Genomic DNA, 16,614 nt, shown 5'->3' on the forward strand with positions numbered 1-16,614 from the left:
ACACAGACCCCCTCAACTATCATTTTTTTCCACATAGATCCCCTACAATTAAAATCGTTCATACAGACTCTTTCAATTATAACCGTTAACCAATTAGCACCCTTCTGTCAAAAAGATAGTTAAGATGAAGAGGTTAGCGAAGAAATTTTTATAGATGAGGGGGTCAGTAGGCAGTTTTGAAGGGGTAGAAACGCCATTTTCTTTCACATTCTGTTAATAGATTTAGCCAATTTTTTATTTCATATAATTGAGGGAGTCTGTATGAATAATTTTAAATATCAGGGGGTCTCCGTAGAAAAATAATAATATTTGAGGGGGTCTCCGTGTACTTTTACCAATGTTTTAAAAGGCTGAAGTGAAATTCACCTTAATAATGTTTGATTTTAGGAGAGACGGTAGAAGTGGGTACGACAACAATTTTGATCTAGTGAAGTATAGTATGAAGAGCTTATTTGAGAATAACAATAAGAGTCCTGCTACATACACAGCAGATCTGTGCACAGATTGTGCACAGATTTCGTTGTGGGGCCCACCACGGGTTCCACACAAATCATCCGAGCCGTTCATTAAATGTAAAACATTTTTTCAAGGGTCTCCGTAAAAAAATAAGCTCAATCCGATATTAATAGGTGCTTCATCCAACCATTTAACTTTTCATTCAGATTTTCGGATAATGAAAAGTTATATGGTTGGATCGAGTACCTATAGGTATTGGATTGAGCTTATTTTTTACGGGGACATTTGAAAAAATGTTTTACATTTAATGAACGGCTCGGATGATTTGTTTGGGACCCGTGGTGGACCCCACAATAAAATCTGTGCACAATCTGTGCACAGATCTGCTGTGTGTATAGACTTTCTGTAACAATAATGTAATGTACTATTAGACTAGCAGGTCTTACTCAAGGGTTTGCTCCATCTTAAATGTCTCATGTTCGAAATCTCTCAAGTGCTATTAATTTCTTTTGGACCAGTCCATACGGAGCTTTGCTCTGAATTTAATTGGGCTCCCTGCAAGTGGGCGGCGAGATCAAACCCCTAGGAGTAGTCGAGGTGCACATAAGCTTACCCGGACACCTGTACACAATATGTGCAAAGCTTTGATGGCTTGAGAACCCATGTGGGCGGCAAGATTAAACCCCTAGGAGTAGTCGAGGTGCACACAAGCTTACTCGGACACCTGTACACAATATGTGCAAAGCTTTGATGGCTTGAAAACCCATGTGACTAAGTTTCGAACCAAAAGAAAAGAACAAAAAAAACAAAATTAAGGATATGTATATGACGAAAATTCATCTTTCATTATTATTATTATTATCAACATCGTAATATTTACATGAATCAATTGAAATGGAGTGTTGGTGAGGCCTAAAGCTAAGAGAAACTAATGGCGAATCTGACAATATTGTTAGACACTCATCTGCAAAAGGAGGCTTTGAAGGATTAGGCAACTCCAGATTCTTGCGTTCAAGCCATTGAACCACGTCTCCCATGTCCGGGCGCAACGACGGGGACTCTTGGGTGCACAACAAACCAATCTGGATAATTCTTTCAACTCCTTTCGCATCTTCAATTGCAATGCTTGTGTCTATGATCTCTCCTGCTGTCTTTGCCTGGAAGTGTTTCCATGTCTGCGGAATATAGGAAAACAAGGCTGAGCATACGTGAAAAACAACCGGGTAATGCATTAATCCGCGGTTGGATGCAAGATTTTCACGACTGTGTTTTCTTGGTAAAATTTTTTAATGAGTTTGGACAGTTAGCGTTAAAGTTATTCAAGGTTGAGAGAGGAAATGGTACTGATATCTACATGATTCAAAACAGAATGATGTGGTCTTTCATATTGTCATTCTTTTTCCCAAAACAAAACACTTATATGGTCTATATTATTACTCATGATTCTGCAAGCAAAAGCATCTCTGCAACATCATTTTGAAACCACTGATGATATGCCAAAATTATCTTTTGACAACAGATGTATGGGCATTCCTAAGCCTTCTATTTGAGCAACTAGCGCCGTGACACATGATGATATTCAAATATCGCTGTCACATTATTCCGGTTAGAACGTTTTATTATAAGAATTACGTTTGCAGCAAGAATGATGATCCGCATGCACAGGAAGGGAGAGAAACTTACAGTTGTAACTAGAGTGCTAAGAATGTCCTCAGAATGGTAATTGTTGTTCTCAACACCGCTGATTATTTCGAGAACAAGTACTCCGTAACTGTAGACATCTACTTTTTCCGTCAAGCGACCCTGAGCAAGGTATTCAGGAGCCATGTAACCTCTGAAAATTAAACACAAAGAGTTAGTTTGCATAAGGTATCCATTGCATATACAATTTAGCTGCAGAAATATGTCCGTTAACTACCGAAAATTATGAGCTTTCAAGTGTTGAATCATGAAACATATCATACTCTACTGGTTCAATGTGTTGATACAGGATTTTGTATTGATTCTCGTACTTCTTTTCAGCCAGTTCGGATAATCTAATTCGCGAAAATTCCAAGGCAAGATTATAAGAGATGAAATCTCATACTTACAGTGTCCCTGCAATGGCGATGTTGGAACCAATTTGGTCGTTTGAATAGAATCTTGCTAGACCGAAATCCGAGATTTTCGGTCTATATTTCCAGTCTAGTAAGATGTTACTCGCTTTGATGTCTCTGTGAATAATCCGTGCTTGACATTGTTTGTGAAGGTACTCTAACCCTTTGGCTGTTCCTTCGATTATTCCCAGCCTTTTCTTCCAGTCCAGTCCTTTCTTCTTCTCCGGATCTTCCTTCCATTTCGCGCGTAACATAAATTAGTTGCCAAATTCTAAACACAATATTAACAGTAAGTGATGAAATTAGATTAAAACATTGAGAAGCTGGTTGACTGAAACAACGATTCGAAAAACACGAGTTTTGAAAACTTTTGCCAAACAAGAAGCAATAGAGAATTGGTACGTAGTGACAAGCATACCGAATAGGGTGCGGTCAAGGCTTCCCTTCGCGACGAATTCGTACACAAGGAGGCTGTCATTCTCGAAGCAAGAACCGAGGAATCGCACCAAGTTCTCGTGTTGAGCCAAACAAATTATGTCCATTTCGTTGCAAACTGTATTGGTTTGACTCCTGCCACTTATGAATAGCCGCTTTATCGCGATTTCTCTCCCATCTTGCAGTGCTCCCTGTCATCTCAAAACCAGTTCCAAATCAGAAAAAAGGGTAAAAAACCGAAAGGAAGGAGGCATCAGCACCAGCGACCTAGTAAGACTTTGTTTGGATCATGAACTTATACTAGTCAAGAACAGTTATCAGAATTAAACACAAAAACAATGACTCAAACAGAACCTAAATGAACTGATTAATTGTACCTTGAATACTTCACCATAACCTCCTTGTCCAATCTTGTGGGATACGCTAAAGTCATCGGTTGCTTTTTGTAGTGTTGAGTATTTGAATCTCATGCTTATTGTTATTAGTGAATTTATCTCCAAACCTATAAAAAAAGGTTCGCATTATGATTATCAGGTGTTAAATATGAAAAATTAATGACTTTTAGATAGGGGAGAAAAATTAGTCCTTACCTTGAGTTTCAAGCTGGTGATTTTTTATTTTCTTGTAAATGAGGTTACCAACAACAATCCCTATCAAAAACACGATCAACGAAAAGGCCGCAGCTCCAAGCGCGTACTTGGCGTACATAACGAAATTATCTGCGAAAGATTTACGTAGTAATAGAATGTCAACGAATCGAAATGAGCAATGAAGAAGAAGAGCGCTCAGAGTGGTAACAAAGTATAGGATGTTGATTATGAGATTGCAAGTAGTATTTGAGTAAGTTCTCAATTGTGTGACACTTATTGACACCCGATTCTAGATTTTGAAAGCGTCGCCTCCTTGCCCTAAAAAGTGAGTAGGCGATGGCGAGTAAAAACTGGGCGCGCGACAATACTGATGCAATGGGGTGCAACCGTGTGAGATAAAAGCTATACTTTTATCATACAAGAAAAAATGAAGTACAACACAAAAATTTAAAGAGTCTGCCGGAGATGATACAAAAAAAGACTAAAGTAGCTAGCAAAAAGCCTTACTCTTGTTGGCAGACGGCGGGTGGAAGTAACGAACAACGCAACCGGCATTGTAAGCTATCCCCTCCTCCGACGGCAGGCACCGGGCGACAGCCGCGCTAGCGTTGGCCAAGCACGTAGCACAGCTGCGGGTGTCCATTGTCTTCAAACAACTAGCCACGCCATGGACCGGTGAATCATCGTCTTTGAAAGTTTTCTTTTTCCCTCTGGCGTATCCTCTGTTTCTGGGCGCCCTCTGCGCCAATTCGTTGATTAAAACTGTTGCTGATTCCGTGTATTGCTTGGGTGCACGGGCAGTGTTGTTGCTGCATCTCTTTTTTCCCAATTCAATTAAATCAGTCAATCAAAACCCCTATTTATGCTTTGATGAATTTTAATTCCGCAATGCTACAGACGCAAACCGAGACCCACAGGTGCGTTAAGAACAGTCCGACGTGTGTGGTCCCACATGTTAGGCGTGGAGTCCACACACGTCTGATGGTACTGGACACACGTGTGTACATCCGCATTTGTACACCTTCTATTTCAATTTTACGTGCAGTTTGTTAGAAACTTTTCTGGCGCAAAATAGGTTTGTTTGAGCAGTACGAGACAGCAACTAAAGGGCTTGTCATCCCAAAAGTCGCGAGGTCGACTCTCACAAAGGCCAAACGTTCCAAACCGTAAGGGCACTAGAAGTTTGCATGGTCGTTTAACTCTTTACGGACCCAGAAATAATCGAGGTGCACGAAAGCTGGTTCGGACACCAAGTTATCAATAACACAAAAGAATTCAATGCCATACAAACTGAGAAACAATGCATCATTGTAACACTGTCTAGTGGGGAAAACTTTAGAGAGCTTGAGGTTCAATTTATGTATTTTGCACAAAGTTTGAGACCTGATTTTATGACTTGAAGTGCATTGATGGAGTAACAAAAAATTAGGGCAGAAACTTCTGAAAAATATGACCATGGCTTCCAAAAAAATTAAAAAGAGAGAAGGTTAATTACATTCTGCACCCAAACATTTACTCTATATCCCATATTTGATTTTGAATTTCCAAACGTTACGATTGACCCCCTTATGCTTAGGATTTATCAATTTTCTACAAGTTGTTACGTGGACTAATGAATAACGCCAGCGTGGCTTCCAAAATATTTTCACATACGCGTCAATACACGGGCATGTTGGAAGGTTTACATCAGAATTTGATCTAGCGAATTGTTACAATTGAAATAGGTAATCAAAGCGTTCAATTCGGGAATTTGAGTTAAGTGTAGGGGGGCAAGGTATGTTTAATCTGAAGAATTATTTGCTCTAGTGACCATAATGATCATCACATTTTTGGAACCTTCAAATAAATTTTTATTGTTCTGCCTTTTCAATGAATTTTATTTCCTTTTATAAAAAACAAAACCCTGCTAAATGTACCACCAGATGGTTGTGGTTTCAAATTAACGAAAAAAACAGCCCCATGTTTCCCAAAAACTAGGATTCACAAATTATATTTGGAACAAGATTACCAAAATCGAACGGAAACAAACATTACCTGACGTTCATCGATAGATGTTGAAGTGGTTTCGCGAAAGAAGTTATAATTGTCGAACCTCATGAAGCATTCGCCGAGAAAAATTCGACCGGAGGTGAACGCCAAGCAATTGCCCAGCATTGAGCTACCTCGAGAAAAACAGGCATCACAAGCATCGCCAGAAAGGTCGTTCATGCATTGAGACAACACGTAAATTTGGTCAGGGTCCTCGCCCCCTTTCCTCAACGCAAACCTCTTCTTTCGCATCTCTCCATGCATCGTTTTCGTAACGTTGAAATAATTCGCCATGTATCTCAATCCGTCTCGCGCTTGGTTGTGTCCGCATATTTTTTGAAGGACGACGTCCGTTTCACATCCCACCATCGACAGATGGAGTAACGGAGCTACGAGGACGGCGACGAAGGAGAAAAGAACGATGGCCATCAGAGGGGAAGAGTTGGGAAATTAATAGAGAAAGAGATGATTTTTCTCTGTAGAAATTGAAGAGAAGAGATATTGGGATTTGATTATTCATGATTTTTGTTGTGTTTTTGGTTTGTAAGGTTTAATGGATTCTATTTTTTGTAGCATTATCGCAGTTTGAGGGTATAATTACCAAGTGACAGCTGATTTGTTAACAGCCTAAATTAAAGGTCTTGATTTTGACTCTTTCAGCTGGAGCAATCTATATATAGTATTTCGGCAACGAACTAAAATAAATTCCAATTTTTTCTTGACGATTATGTGCCCGAATCAACCTGCGTGTACCTCTACGGGTCGAATTTATAATGTGTGGTGTGGGTCTCGTAAGAATATTTTGTCTAACAGCTTACCCACATTTTTTTCCAACCAATAAGAGTGAAATAGAGTTTTCGCAAAGCTCAAACGGTTGCTGGTCGTGTGTTGTTTACCGTGAAAGGCGTAGAAGCGAATTTTAGTTTTCTCAAAAGGATTTGATTTTGGAAAATTCCACAATCACACACGTTCGCAATTCGCTCACACACACTTTACACATATATACTCGCATTTAAAATCTCACTTTTCCGGAATGTTTGCTCTTGGCTCATACTCATATAAGCTCATACACATATATACTCACATTTAAAAGGATTTGATATCTGAATAAGCTCTTCTTCCTTTTTCAGGAACCCTTAAGATAATATTCTGAAACAAATTAAACAGCTTCGATAGGAGTATTTGTTTTGGGCGAAGAAATTAAAAGTTCGGGTAAAAGTAAACGGTCTTGCTATTGTCAGCCTACTGGGCTGACGATAAGCATACTAGAAGACAAGAAAAATAGGCATTTCTGTGTACTTTTTATACTCTTTAATACACATTCACACACTCAGCCCACTAGTCTGATTTTAGAATTTTCCAAAAGTAAATACGTATTTACTCTGAAGATGCCAAAATATATGGTAAAGTTAATTTTAATTATCCTGTGGTCATCTGTGATCGTACTAATCCGTCTCCCAAGATTTTCCGGTGGTTTCACTGTCAAGCTGACGACACATTAAAAATTGGATCCAAGGGCTTGGAAGATGCCAACGCACAGGAATTGGATGAGCTAATGGGACAGTGACACGACACATCAAAAATTTGGATCCAAGGGATCGGAAGCTGCCAAGTGTTCGTTGCCTTACCGTACATTAAGGTGCCCCGTATACAATCTAAACTCTTACTACTATAATCGGATAAATGGAAAACAAAAACAGTAAAGATTGCCCTTGCTTTTTAAGATCTGCACACGAGTTCAGCAAGAGAGAGAGAGAGAGAGAGAGAGAGAAATGGCTATGTCCAAGGCCAAGGAGATGGTCGCCTCCAACCCAGTCGTCGTCTTCAGGTCTCTCTCTCTCTACATGTATGTGTATGTGTTGATTGATCGATTTGATTTGGTGTGAGGAATGATTATGTATTGTCTGTCTGTGTGTTGGTTTATAATTTTGATCCACAGCAAATCGTATTGTCCGTACTGCGTGAGCGTGAAGAAACTTTTCACGGATATCGGAGCCACTTTCAAGGCCGTTGAGTTGGATTCTGAAGGTGAATACTCTCAGATCTCTCTCTCTCTCTCGTTCATTACGAGGAGACGTGCAAATTTTTTTGGATAAAAAATTAAGTGCTATCTTGACACCAAGATTTCAATTATGCACAAGAGTACTTCATTTTTCATTTGAAAATTGCTCGTTTCGTTGTGAATTCTCTTTTAGGAAACGAGGGAGTATTTTCGCTGCGGACTAAGTATCTGTTGTATGTGTACTTGCCACAATTATGTATCCAGACAATTTGAATAAAGCTTTGTGCTAGCCAATCCGATGACTGAATTCGAATTTTCAAACACATTTGATTTGATCAACACCATTGTTCAGTTGTTTATGGCCTCTTCTGCGAGTGCTGCCTAATTTTACAGAAGGATCTGTATAACGAGCTCATGATTACGTTCCTGAAATTCAATTTTTCTGTCCAAACATGCCCCATTTGTAACTCTATTGTGCTATTTTGCTGTAGGTGTCTAAGTTCATAAGCATGAAGCTTATGTATTTTTTCTATTAAAACATGGCCAATTTGTTACCATTTCGGGAAAGAACTAAACAATCTAACCAAAAAACGGCAATCCTACGGATACTAAGGAATTCAGGTCGAATTCTACTCTACGTACTGATTGGATCAAGGTATCGGTAGAATCACCTGCTTTTACGTTGGTTTGTTACTTTTGTTCCTAAGCGACATTTGGTTAACTTGCAGTATCACTACGCATATTGTTTGGTAGCAGAACATTCTTGTTGTGTGTGACATTGTATTAGGTAAATAAACACCTTTCTTCGCAAACACTTTACAGCTGATGGAAGCGAGATACAAGCAGCATTGAAAGAATGGACTGGTCAGAAAACTGTGCCGAATGTGTTCATTGGCGGCAATCACATCGGTGGCTGCGATGGTATGGCTTCAACCCCTTAACCTATTAAATCGTTTCATATTCAGTTCCAACGGTTGAAGTTTTCTATTCCGTGAGAATGATTCCTATTTCTATCGTTTTGCAGCAACAACGGCCATGCACAAGGGAGGAAAGCTCATGCCTTTGCTGGCTGATGCTGGAGCTGTTGCCAAATCTTCTTCCTCTTAGAGGATTACTTGTGTCTGGTTTCTACAAATGCTATGTTACCAGTTACCGCTATTGTAATAAATTAGTTACATTTTTGTTGGCTGTCTTTGTTGTTTGACTCTGCTCTAAAACCTTAAGAGCAATTTGCATGAAGTTGTTAATGTTTTCATGGTTTCAATCTCTTTTTATGGAGATTTGATTAATCTATGGAATAAGTTGCATTTGTGGAATTGCAGTTTTCGCTTTGTTTCATTACCACATTGATATGGGCAGTGGGGATCCTGTAGTGCAAGGGTGTAGGGCGCGATTCGAGCTGTCCGTTGTAGTTTTTCGCGTTGTTTTATTACCACAATGACATGTGCAGAACCGAGGATCTTGTAGTGCAGGGTGTAGTGCGCGATCCGAGTTATGTCTCGGCAATCGAAGGTTCAGATTTCATCTTTGGCTATTTGAACCATTTACCCCTAGTGCACCCGGGGGCAGGTATAACTATATACGAGGGAAGTTTGGTTCCTCTTCTCTGTCTCAAGTTGTATGAATAAATCAGGATTTTGGGAAAGAAAATAGGAGCACGAAAGAATAAGGGACTCTTCTACATGATGCAGGAAAGAAAATCAAAGTCGTATTCCTTGTGTTTTCTTTTTCCTTTGACAAATCTCTACGTAAGTAGAAGATCCAAAATACAGCCTTAGACTTTGGATAATGAATTTTTTTTTTTTATAACTCAAGTATCCGGGCTAGTTTACGTGCACCTCAACTTTAAATAATGGTTTTATTGATGAAAAAGAAAAGAATTAGGTCTTGTAAAATAAGTACAAACAAAACATTAGTCAAGGACTTTGGAAATTTAATTGTTGTACTAGAGTAATGCAAGACATTACGGCTCCGTTTATTTGGATGTAAAATATTTTTCAGTAAAATATTTTACCTATTTTTCGGTATTTGGTTGTGTAAAAAATAAGGAAAACATTTTACATGTAAAACATTTTCCATTAATTGAATGAAAATGACTTACCGTTAAATCTTCCGTATGTTATTTTCCGAAATGAACCTGTTGCCTTCTACTGCAATTCTCACTGCTCCGTTTTATCGATCATCAATCCTGACCCACATTCAATTTCAATAATCTCATATCTCTCCACCGTTTAAGCTCCCCATCTCTCTCTACACTATTTTGTTGATTTCTAAAAATATTTTCAAGTGCCAACCAAACACCGAAAAATAAAAGTTTATTTTTTGAAAAAACATTTTACATGAAAAATATTTTACATTGTAAAACATTTTACATCAAAACAAATGGAGCCTTAATTTGGGGTTCAGGGCTATGGATAACCTCTTAACTCCCGTTGACTAATATACTAACACCCGCTAATCCTCTGTTGATGTATACACTATGGGGGGGGGGGGGGGAAAAGTACAAATATCTGTAACCTGCCCATCTCCACCTGCGAAAATTCAGAAGCACCTAACACCAATTCTTTAACAATCAGATTTCCAAGAAATGCTACTGAAAGCCTTTTAAATCTCGAAACACCAGCACCATTTTAACAATAAATGTTACAATCAAAATCTCAACACAATAAGATGATCTGGGTACAAATTCAGACACCATCATATGAAACAGACTAGGGTTTTTTTTTGGCTTCAGATGACAAACGTTGATGACTCGTTGAAATTTCAACCCTGCAGTCCAAGAAATGTGCAAAAAATGCATTGTTCTCTTCGGGGGATCCTGCAGCAATTGGTATTTGTGGGACCACCACATGGTAGGCCGACATTACAAGAAGTTACTTGCATGAATCTTCATTTTTCCTCAAATTATAAACTAGATCGAACTTTGGCAGTCGATAGTCAGGTCAAAAGTCCAGCAACCATGGCAGTAGTAGGCTACTTGAATGTCTGAAATAAACACAAACCGGGAGAGAATAGCGTAACATCAAGTTATCTTCAAAGGTTGATAATGAAACAGGAACAGAGGAAGAAAATCCATTTACCCTTGTCACTTCAATCCAGCAGTCGAGTGTTTTGAGAGCCTTCCCTGATTGATGAGTTTCACATGCCAGTGCTACGCCTTCGGCTAGGTTGCTAACATGTCCACTGACCAATAGTGCTGCTGCGGCATTCAAGATCTGACACAATGCAGACCAAATAAGTAGTTGTTCCATGTGTGAATGACTTCTGTGGTAGCTCGCGAAGGGTCACCCTCATTTCAAAACTAAGCTAAAGAGGGACAGAGATCAAGTTCAAGGATAGATTAAAGATGAATTAAACTTGGGATTCAAAGGAAAGATTGCTAAGGATTGAGAGACCTCAAGAAGATGGTGAACAGGTAGAGTTTGTTTAGCCACGTGTAAATATTTTGGGTTGCGAGAATTCCTAACAAATGACTTCAAATAAATCCTTTCGCCAAGTTACTTCGAATCCTCCAATAGAAAGATCCGTCCAGGAACCTAATCCTCTATGGGAGAATAACCCTGGATCTGCTCCATTTCAAGTTCACCGGCCTATATCCCCTTGTCTTTTATTATTTCCACTTCTTGTTTTAGCAAATAAACTGAGGTCAATTACAGGAATCCTAACGGCTGGATATCAAAATCTGCATTTCAATTCTGCTTATGGGTGTTTGCATGCATTTTCAATTTTTCTTACAGGTTGACAACAGAAATTATGTTGTTAAGATGAGAAACGAGTTGACACTTTATCATGACGTGAGTTGAAATGAAAGTGAAGGGAGACTTACGAATGCATCTGCTATGGGTCCTCTTTTACCAGATAGTACACGCCTTAGTACCTCTGCATTGTACACTGGACCTCCTCCTCGCAAGTCCTCCAAAGTACATCGACCAATACCAAAATCCACTGCACAGGAAAAAACCTGCAGAATTTAGGAAGAACTCTACGAAACCGAGCATGAAAAATACCTTTGGCAAGAAGTTTGCACTGATAATTTGAATTAAACTCTAAACAGCCTAACAATATGAGTTTGCGAAAACATGCTTAGGATGACAGCTTTCATGCCTTCAACTCTATACAACATGAACATGGATGTATTTCACTTTCATACATGCAAAACCCGGAATTTCAATTGAGTTTTACTTATGGTGAACCACAAAAGTATGCATCTATCTAGCAGCAAGATGAGCTCAACTAACTTGTACTTATTGAATTTAAACCTGGATTTCAAATACCTCCTCAAGATTTAAATTAATCTAACCAAGGCATACATAACAGAGTCACGCCTCCATAAGGTGGACTTGGAGCTAGAGTTCACCCCAATCTGTTTTAAGCACATCTAAACTATAAATTTTGTCTGAGTCAATAGAATGAGGGAGGGAACTGGTTACGTGGGTCAAAGTAACATTTCTCTATCTTTTCAGGTGTGACATCAAGAATTTCACCAGGCCCTGTCAACATTTATAAAAAAAAAGGTCAGAAATGCAAACCAGATTGAAAAGAGGAAGTAAAAGGGATATCCAAATCAAATTTATAAGTAATAGGGAATAAGGATTTTGATGTACCGAATAGAGTAGTGTTCTATGCTTGCCTAAAGCATTAATGGCATCAAGTTCTTCAAAATGAGTAGAGATTTCAAAAAATCAAAAGGAAATCTTACCTAGAGGACTCATTTCATCTAAGCCCTGAGAGTGAACGACTAATGCTCTTTTCATTCCATACCGTTGCAGTGCTTTAGCCATTTTACTGACCTGCCCATGAGTAAATAAGTTAATCTCTCAACCATTGCACACAGAAATAAAAAGAAAGGAAGTCATTGGAACAACATAACTATTAGATTAGGTCGGCAACTATTCAAACCCTACACAAAACAAGAAATGCATAATGTGTCCACAATCCACTGATAGAAGGGAACCCTAATCATGGACAGGTATCACAGAACAGTAGGCAAAATTCTTCATTCAATGTCAAGGTGTCATGGTATGATTACCATCTCACCGAGAATCAGAAAATGGTCATGGCTAGTTCTAATATAAGGAAACTGCTTCACTCGTTGTAATGTACTCTTCATACGTAGTGATGCAATGCTTTTCTGAGCCAAGAGTACAAAGAAAAAATAACAAAAAGAAAACCTCTAGAGAGTGCAAGAACTATCGATCAATTGTCAAGGCAAACCTCCAGAAAGTAACCTAAGTTGGCCATTCCAAACTGTGATATCTACTCCTTTTGACGTCAATAATTGAAAAAAACAACCGAAAATGCTGAATGATTATAAAGTCAGAAGCTTCTTAATCTGGTAGCAAAAACTTTCAAAGCCATTACAGAGAGCTGGTCCTGCCAAGGCAGGGTGCTGGAAGGGTGGAATTAGCACGGCACCAGCCTTAGTTACTGGCACAAACAACTTATACTAAATATTACCAGCTGTTAAGCCGACATTATGGGAAATTTCGGACACAGATAATCGGAGACAATCTTGCTGAAAGATAAATTGGAGCATCATTAATTTATTAACGTTTTCATTGTTGTAGAACTTATGAATTCACTGGTGGAGAGAGAGAGAGAGAGAGAGAGAGAGAGAGAGAGAGAGAGATGTTATAAGACAGATATATTGTGCGATGTCAAGAGCGGGAGATAAAAACCTACTATACTACCCAAAAAAAATAGTGGTTCAGTGACAGTAATGGAGGGTTAGTCATGTATTTTTTTCCTGCACAAAGTGGTTGCACTTAGACTCGGACCCATGTTCTTATGATTGACAGCCTATGCCTACAAGGTTGCACCACGCAATCGCCAATCCTAGGTTATAAGTCAGAAAGACAAAATCTAAAGCAGATAAGATGAAAACAATGTACCATATCTTCCTTGTAAACACCAACAACAGCAAAGGGCACCCGCGCTGGATTTAGCATGGGACCCAAGATATTAAATACGGTCTTCACTCTTAGCACTCTCCTCACCGGTGCAACAATTTTCATTGCTGGATGGTATTTCGGAGACATCATAAAACCAATTCCCACTTCTTGCACACACTTCTTCACCCCCTGATCAATGATGCACAGAAAATTAACTTAGCAGTAACACCCCAATTAAGCTCATGAGCCGTGGTCAATTTGCAAATATTCAATATTTTAAGCATTTAACATGTTAATTAGTACTTCTGAAATTTCTGTAAATAACAAGCTCCTCAACCTTGTTCAAGTTTTGATGCACTAACCTCAGGTTCCAAGTCAATGACCACCCCTAAGGCTTCCAAAACATCTGCACTTCCACAAGCAGAAGAACTTGACCGGTTTCCTTGCTGCAATAAAGATGCTATTGCCAATTCTGACTTGACCAGTATCACTCTAAATGAACTCCACAACTGCGAAAACAGATTATACCTTTGCAACTTTTGCTCCACAGGCTGCAGCAAGAATAGCTGCTCCAGTCGAAATATTTACTGTGTTGGCCCCATCACCGCCCGTCCCAACAATGTCAACCGCATTATGTATCTCTTCAACCTTCCTACAGCATTTGAACATTGCTCTTGCTAGTCCTACAATCTATATCACAAGAAAGGTAATCGTGAACTACCACCTTACATGATGTTTATGCCTCTGTCCTTGTAGACATAGCAGTTCCATAGGCAATAGAAATCAGGAATACAAAATGTGGCTATGTTGTGGGCCTATCACTCTAATACACATAACCCATCAAAGGCATCACGGGAATGCCACCCATGTACAAAATAAAGCAAAGAACAAAAGGAAAAACGTGGACAGCACCAAAAGAGATCAATCAATAAACAGAGCCTATACACCGCTCTGAACACTAAAAATTTCTATCATGCCAAGAAATTGATAACGATAGGTTTACACTCCCTTGACTCTATGCTAAACAAACTAGAAAGAAAAAGACTACTTAGTTTAAGCAACGACATCTCTTCCCCATCAATATGTCTTTCAATTGTAAGAACACCACCACTACATCACTCAAGTTGAATCTTTATCAAAATTCTCAAAGAGCAGAATTTTTGACCACACAATTTGGCATGCGTTTTTCAAGTGTGTGAATATGAATGTGTATGTATATGTGTATGCATACATACTTCTTCATAAGTTTCTCCTTTGGCTCTCAATAGGACAAGAAAAGCACTAATTAACGTTTCACTGCCATCGCTAAGCAGGAAGTTGAGAGAAGCTTCAGCCTCCTCTTCGGTCATGTCCTCGTGATTCAACAAACGCTCTATCAACTGCACAAACAGATTAAACAAGCAAGAAAACAAAAGATGCACGTTTTCAAATTAGACCAAAAATAAGAGGAAACACCAAAGTACGCAAAGTATCGACACAGGCTGCTTTCAGTTTCTTAATTTCTGTAACCTTCCTGCATTTTCTCATAAACTAAACAGGTGGAAATTGCGAACTTCAACACGGATCATCGAGTACCTCTTGTGAGGAAGCAATAGGCAAATCAAGTCGAGAGCGTGGAAAATCAGTCGCTGAAGATTTTACTACAACATTTTCTATTCTCTCCATTAGCTGAGGAAATACAAGTAGAAAAATGAGAGTGATACAGAGAAATAAGAAGATAAGAAAGCAAAACACAAACACGAAAAACTAATCAATACATCTGTATTAAGTTCAATAGTTCCTGTAACAATCCTACATTTTCTCAGAAACCAAACAGACTGTGTAATCCACACTAGTCGTTGATTCAACTTTTGCTACCGCACAAGCAAATACACAAACACTTACTTACACACACTCAGGCCCCACAGACTTAGATAATGTTTGGTCGTTAACTAGTACCTCTTTTGAGGAAAATACAGCCAAATCTACTCGAGACCGGACCGAATCAGTCGCTGTAGATATCAGCTTCCTTGGAGGAGCTGATTGAGCGATCGGCGCATCAAGGAAACGCTTGCGAGTATGAGGAGGAGAGAGAGAAATGGAACCGCAGCTGTGAGCAAAAACAGCCATTAGTACTTCATAAATCCGGAACAGTCACCAATGACTGAAACGATCTCCCCCCAAAATTGTTCATGTAAGGTATATATATGCATTTAGTGAGAACGGGAGCGCGAGCGTGAAAGCCTCTCTCAAGAACTCTCAGATTACAAGAATTCGGGAGAATGAGGATGGAGAGCGGGAGCATATAACAAGGATTGGATTGAGAGCGAGAGGGTAGACTATGTGACCTGCATTGTGTAAGTAGTTATATTTTTACGGCTCACGCGTCGGGCCAGGCCAACTTACGCGCAGTTCGAGTAATCGGGGATGTATGACCTAGATTTTGGGAGGGAGAAATGGCGAGTAAAGAAAAGGAGTTTGGGTCTTTGGTGGTTGAGGGGTGTATCTATCTATCTATCTACCATTGCTGGAATCAGTTAATGCGGCTCTGAAGTGGCAGTTATGTCTTAAGTAAACGCTATGGCCAGAGCAGAACCGACTGCTTCCAGAGCAACGTACTACTACTTGTCGCGGCTGCGTGGAGTGGAGGAGTAAATATTTTCGGGGTTAATTTCTCTTGTACCCCCCTCAGCTATGAGTATTGATCGCTTAATATCGCTGAACTATAAAACCAAGCAAAAGCACCCCCTCAATTATGTGCTCGGTTTGGTTTTCTAGTCGGATCCGGATCCTCTCCGGTACAACATTTGGACTGGACGAGACATTCCTCGTTGCAACAATCCATTTGCTGCGATGAATGGTTGAGATTTTTTCAAAAACTCTTCCATGAAAGAGTTAACTTTTCAATGGACGGTTAAGATGTGAACTGTCTCTCGTCGCGACAGTCCATTTGCTGCGATGAATGGTTGAGATTTTTTCAAAAACTCTTCCATGAAATAGTTAACTCTTCAATGGACGGTCAAGATGTGGACTGTCTCTCGTCCAGTCCAAATATTGGATTGGCGAGGATCCGGATCTTTTCTAGTCAAGGGAGGTTAAGCAATTACAAGCTCATATTTGAGGGGCTGTTAGAGAAA

At 39.4% G+C, this 16,614-nt stretch overlaps 3 protein-coding genes across 5 annotated transcripts; 1 reads left to right on the plus strand and 2 right to left on the minus strand.

Moving 5' to 3' along the window:
- Positions 1–1,291: 1,291 nt before the first annotated feature.
- LOC131304817 (cysteine-rich receptor-like protein kinase 46) lies at positions 1,292–6,256 on the minus strand. Its single transcript, XM_058332219.1, has 8 exons — positions 5,612–6,256; positions 4,085–4,394; positions 3,578–3,706; positions 3,365–3,489; positions 2,971–3,178; positions 2,547–2,781; positions 2,140–2,290; positions 1,292–1,631 (listed from the first exon to the last, which is right to left on the minus strand). Exons 1-8 carry the CDS (start codon positions 6,032–6,034, stop codon positions 1,293–1,295), a joined length of 1,920 nt encoding a protein of 639 aa, XP_058188202.1. The 5' UTR covers positions 6,035–6,256; the 3' UTR covers position 1,292.
- Positions 6,257–7,290: 1,034 nt separating this feature from the next.
- Positions 7,291–8,923, plus strand: LOC131304818 (glutaredoxin-like). The gene is made up of 4 exons (XM_058332220.1): positions 7,291–7,433; positions 7,545–7,633; positions 8,430–8,528; positions 8,632–8,923. Exons 1-4 carry the CDS (start codon positions 7,378–7,380, stop codon positions 8,712–8,714), a joined length of 327 nt encoding a protein of 108 aa, XP_058188203.1. The 5' UTR covers positions 7,291–7,377; the 3' UTR covers positions 8,715–8,923.
- Positions 8,924–10,184: 1,261 nt separating this feature from the next.
- Positions 10,185–16,007, minus strand: LOC131304819 (anthranilate phosphoribosyltransferase, chloroplastic-like). 3 transcript variants are annotated; one of them, XM_058332221.1, is made up of 11 exons: positions 15,437–16,007; positions 15,074–15,166; positions 14,734–14,877; positions 14,027–14,188; positions 13,861–13,944; positions 13,499–13,687; positions 12,307–12,397; positions 12,038–12,097; positions 11,434–11,552; positions 10,688–10,822; positions 10,185–10,592 (listed from the first exon to the last, which is right to left on the minus strand). In XM_058332221.1, the coding sequence occupies exons 1-11, from the start codon at positions 15,605–15,607 to the stop codon at positions 10,581–10,583; spliced, it is 1,260 nt and encodes a 419-aa protein (XP_058188204.1). In that variant the 5' UTR covers positions 15,608–16,007; the 3' UTR covers positions 10,185–10,580. The 3 variants fall into 3 exon arrangements, with proteins under 3 accessions (XP_058188204.1, XP_058188205.1, XP_058188206.1); XM_058332222.1 differs by having other exon boundaries at positions 15,074–15,124; positions 15,485–15,843; XM_058332223.1 differs by lacking the exon at positions 15,074–15,166 and having other exon boundaries at positions 15,437–15,843.
- Between the last annotated feature and the right edge of the window lie 607 nt (positions 16,008–16,614).

This window comes from Rhododendron vialii, chromosome 10a (assembly GCF_030253575.1).
Source record: "Rhododendron vialii isolate Sample 1 chromosome 10a, ASM3025357v1".
Lineage (NCBI taxonomy): Eukaryota > Viridiplantae > Streptophyta > Magnoliopsida > Ericales > Ericaceae > Rhododendron > Rhododendron vialii.

What these genes read in the sequence shown, in the direction of transcription:
- LOC131304817 (XM_058332219.1), bottom strand. Translation starts at nt 6,034, where the DNA reads ATGGCCATCGTTCTTTTCTCCTTCGTCGCCGTCCTCGTAGCTCCGTTA. An exon ending in CATCTATCGATGAACGTCAG is followed by an intron (nt 4,395 to 5,611) that starts GTAATGTTTGTT and finishes TTGGGAAAAAAG; the next exon opens with AGATGCAGCAACAACACTGC. An exon ending in CCCGCCGTCTGCCAACAAGA is followed by an intron (nt 3,707 to 4,084) that starts GTAAGGCTTTTT and finishes AATCTTTCGCAG; the next exon opens with ATAATTTCGTTATGTACGCC.
- LOC131304818 (XM_058332220.1), top strand. Translation starts at nt 7,378, where the DNA reads ATGGCTATGTCCAAGGCCAAGGAGATGGTCGCCTCCAACCCAGTCGTC. An exon ending in AACCCAGTCGTCGTCTTCAG is followed by an intron (nt 7,434 to 7,544) that starts GTCTCTCTCTCT and finishes TTTGATCCACAG; the next exon opens with CAAATCGTATTGTCCGTACT. An exon ending in TCACATCGGTGGCTGCGATG is followed by an intron (nt 8,529 to 8,631) that starts GTATGGCTTCAA and finishes ATCGTTTTGCAG; the next exon opens with CAACAACGGCCATGCACAAG.
- LOC131304819 (XM_058332221.1), bottom strand. Translation starts at nt 15,607, where the DNA reads ATGGCTGTTTTTGCTCACAGCTGCGGTTCCATTTCTCTCTCTCCTCCT. An exon ending in CTATTGCTTCCTCACAAGAG is followed by an intron (nt 14,878 to 15,073) that starts GTACTCGATGAT and finishes CTGTTTGTGCAG; the next exon opens with TTGATAGAGCGTTTGTTGAA. An exon ending in AAGGAGAAACTTATGAAGAA is followed by an intron (nt 14,189 to 14,733) that starts GTATGTATGCAT and finishes CTTGTGATATAG; the next exon opens with ATTGTAGGACTAGCAAGAGC.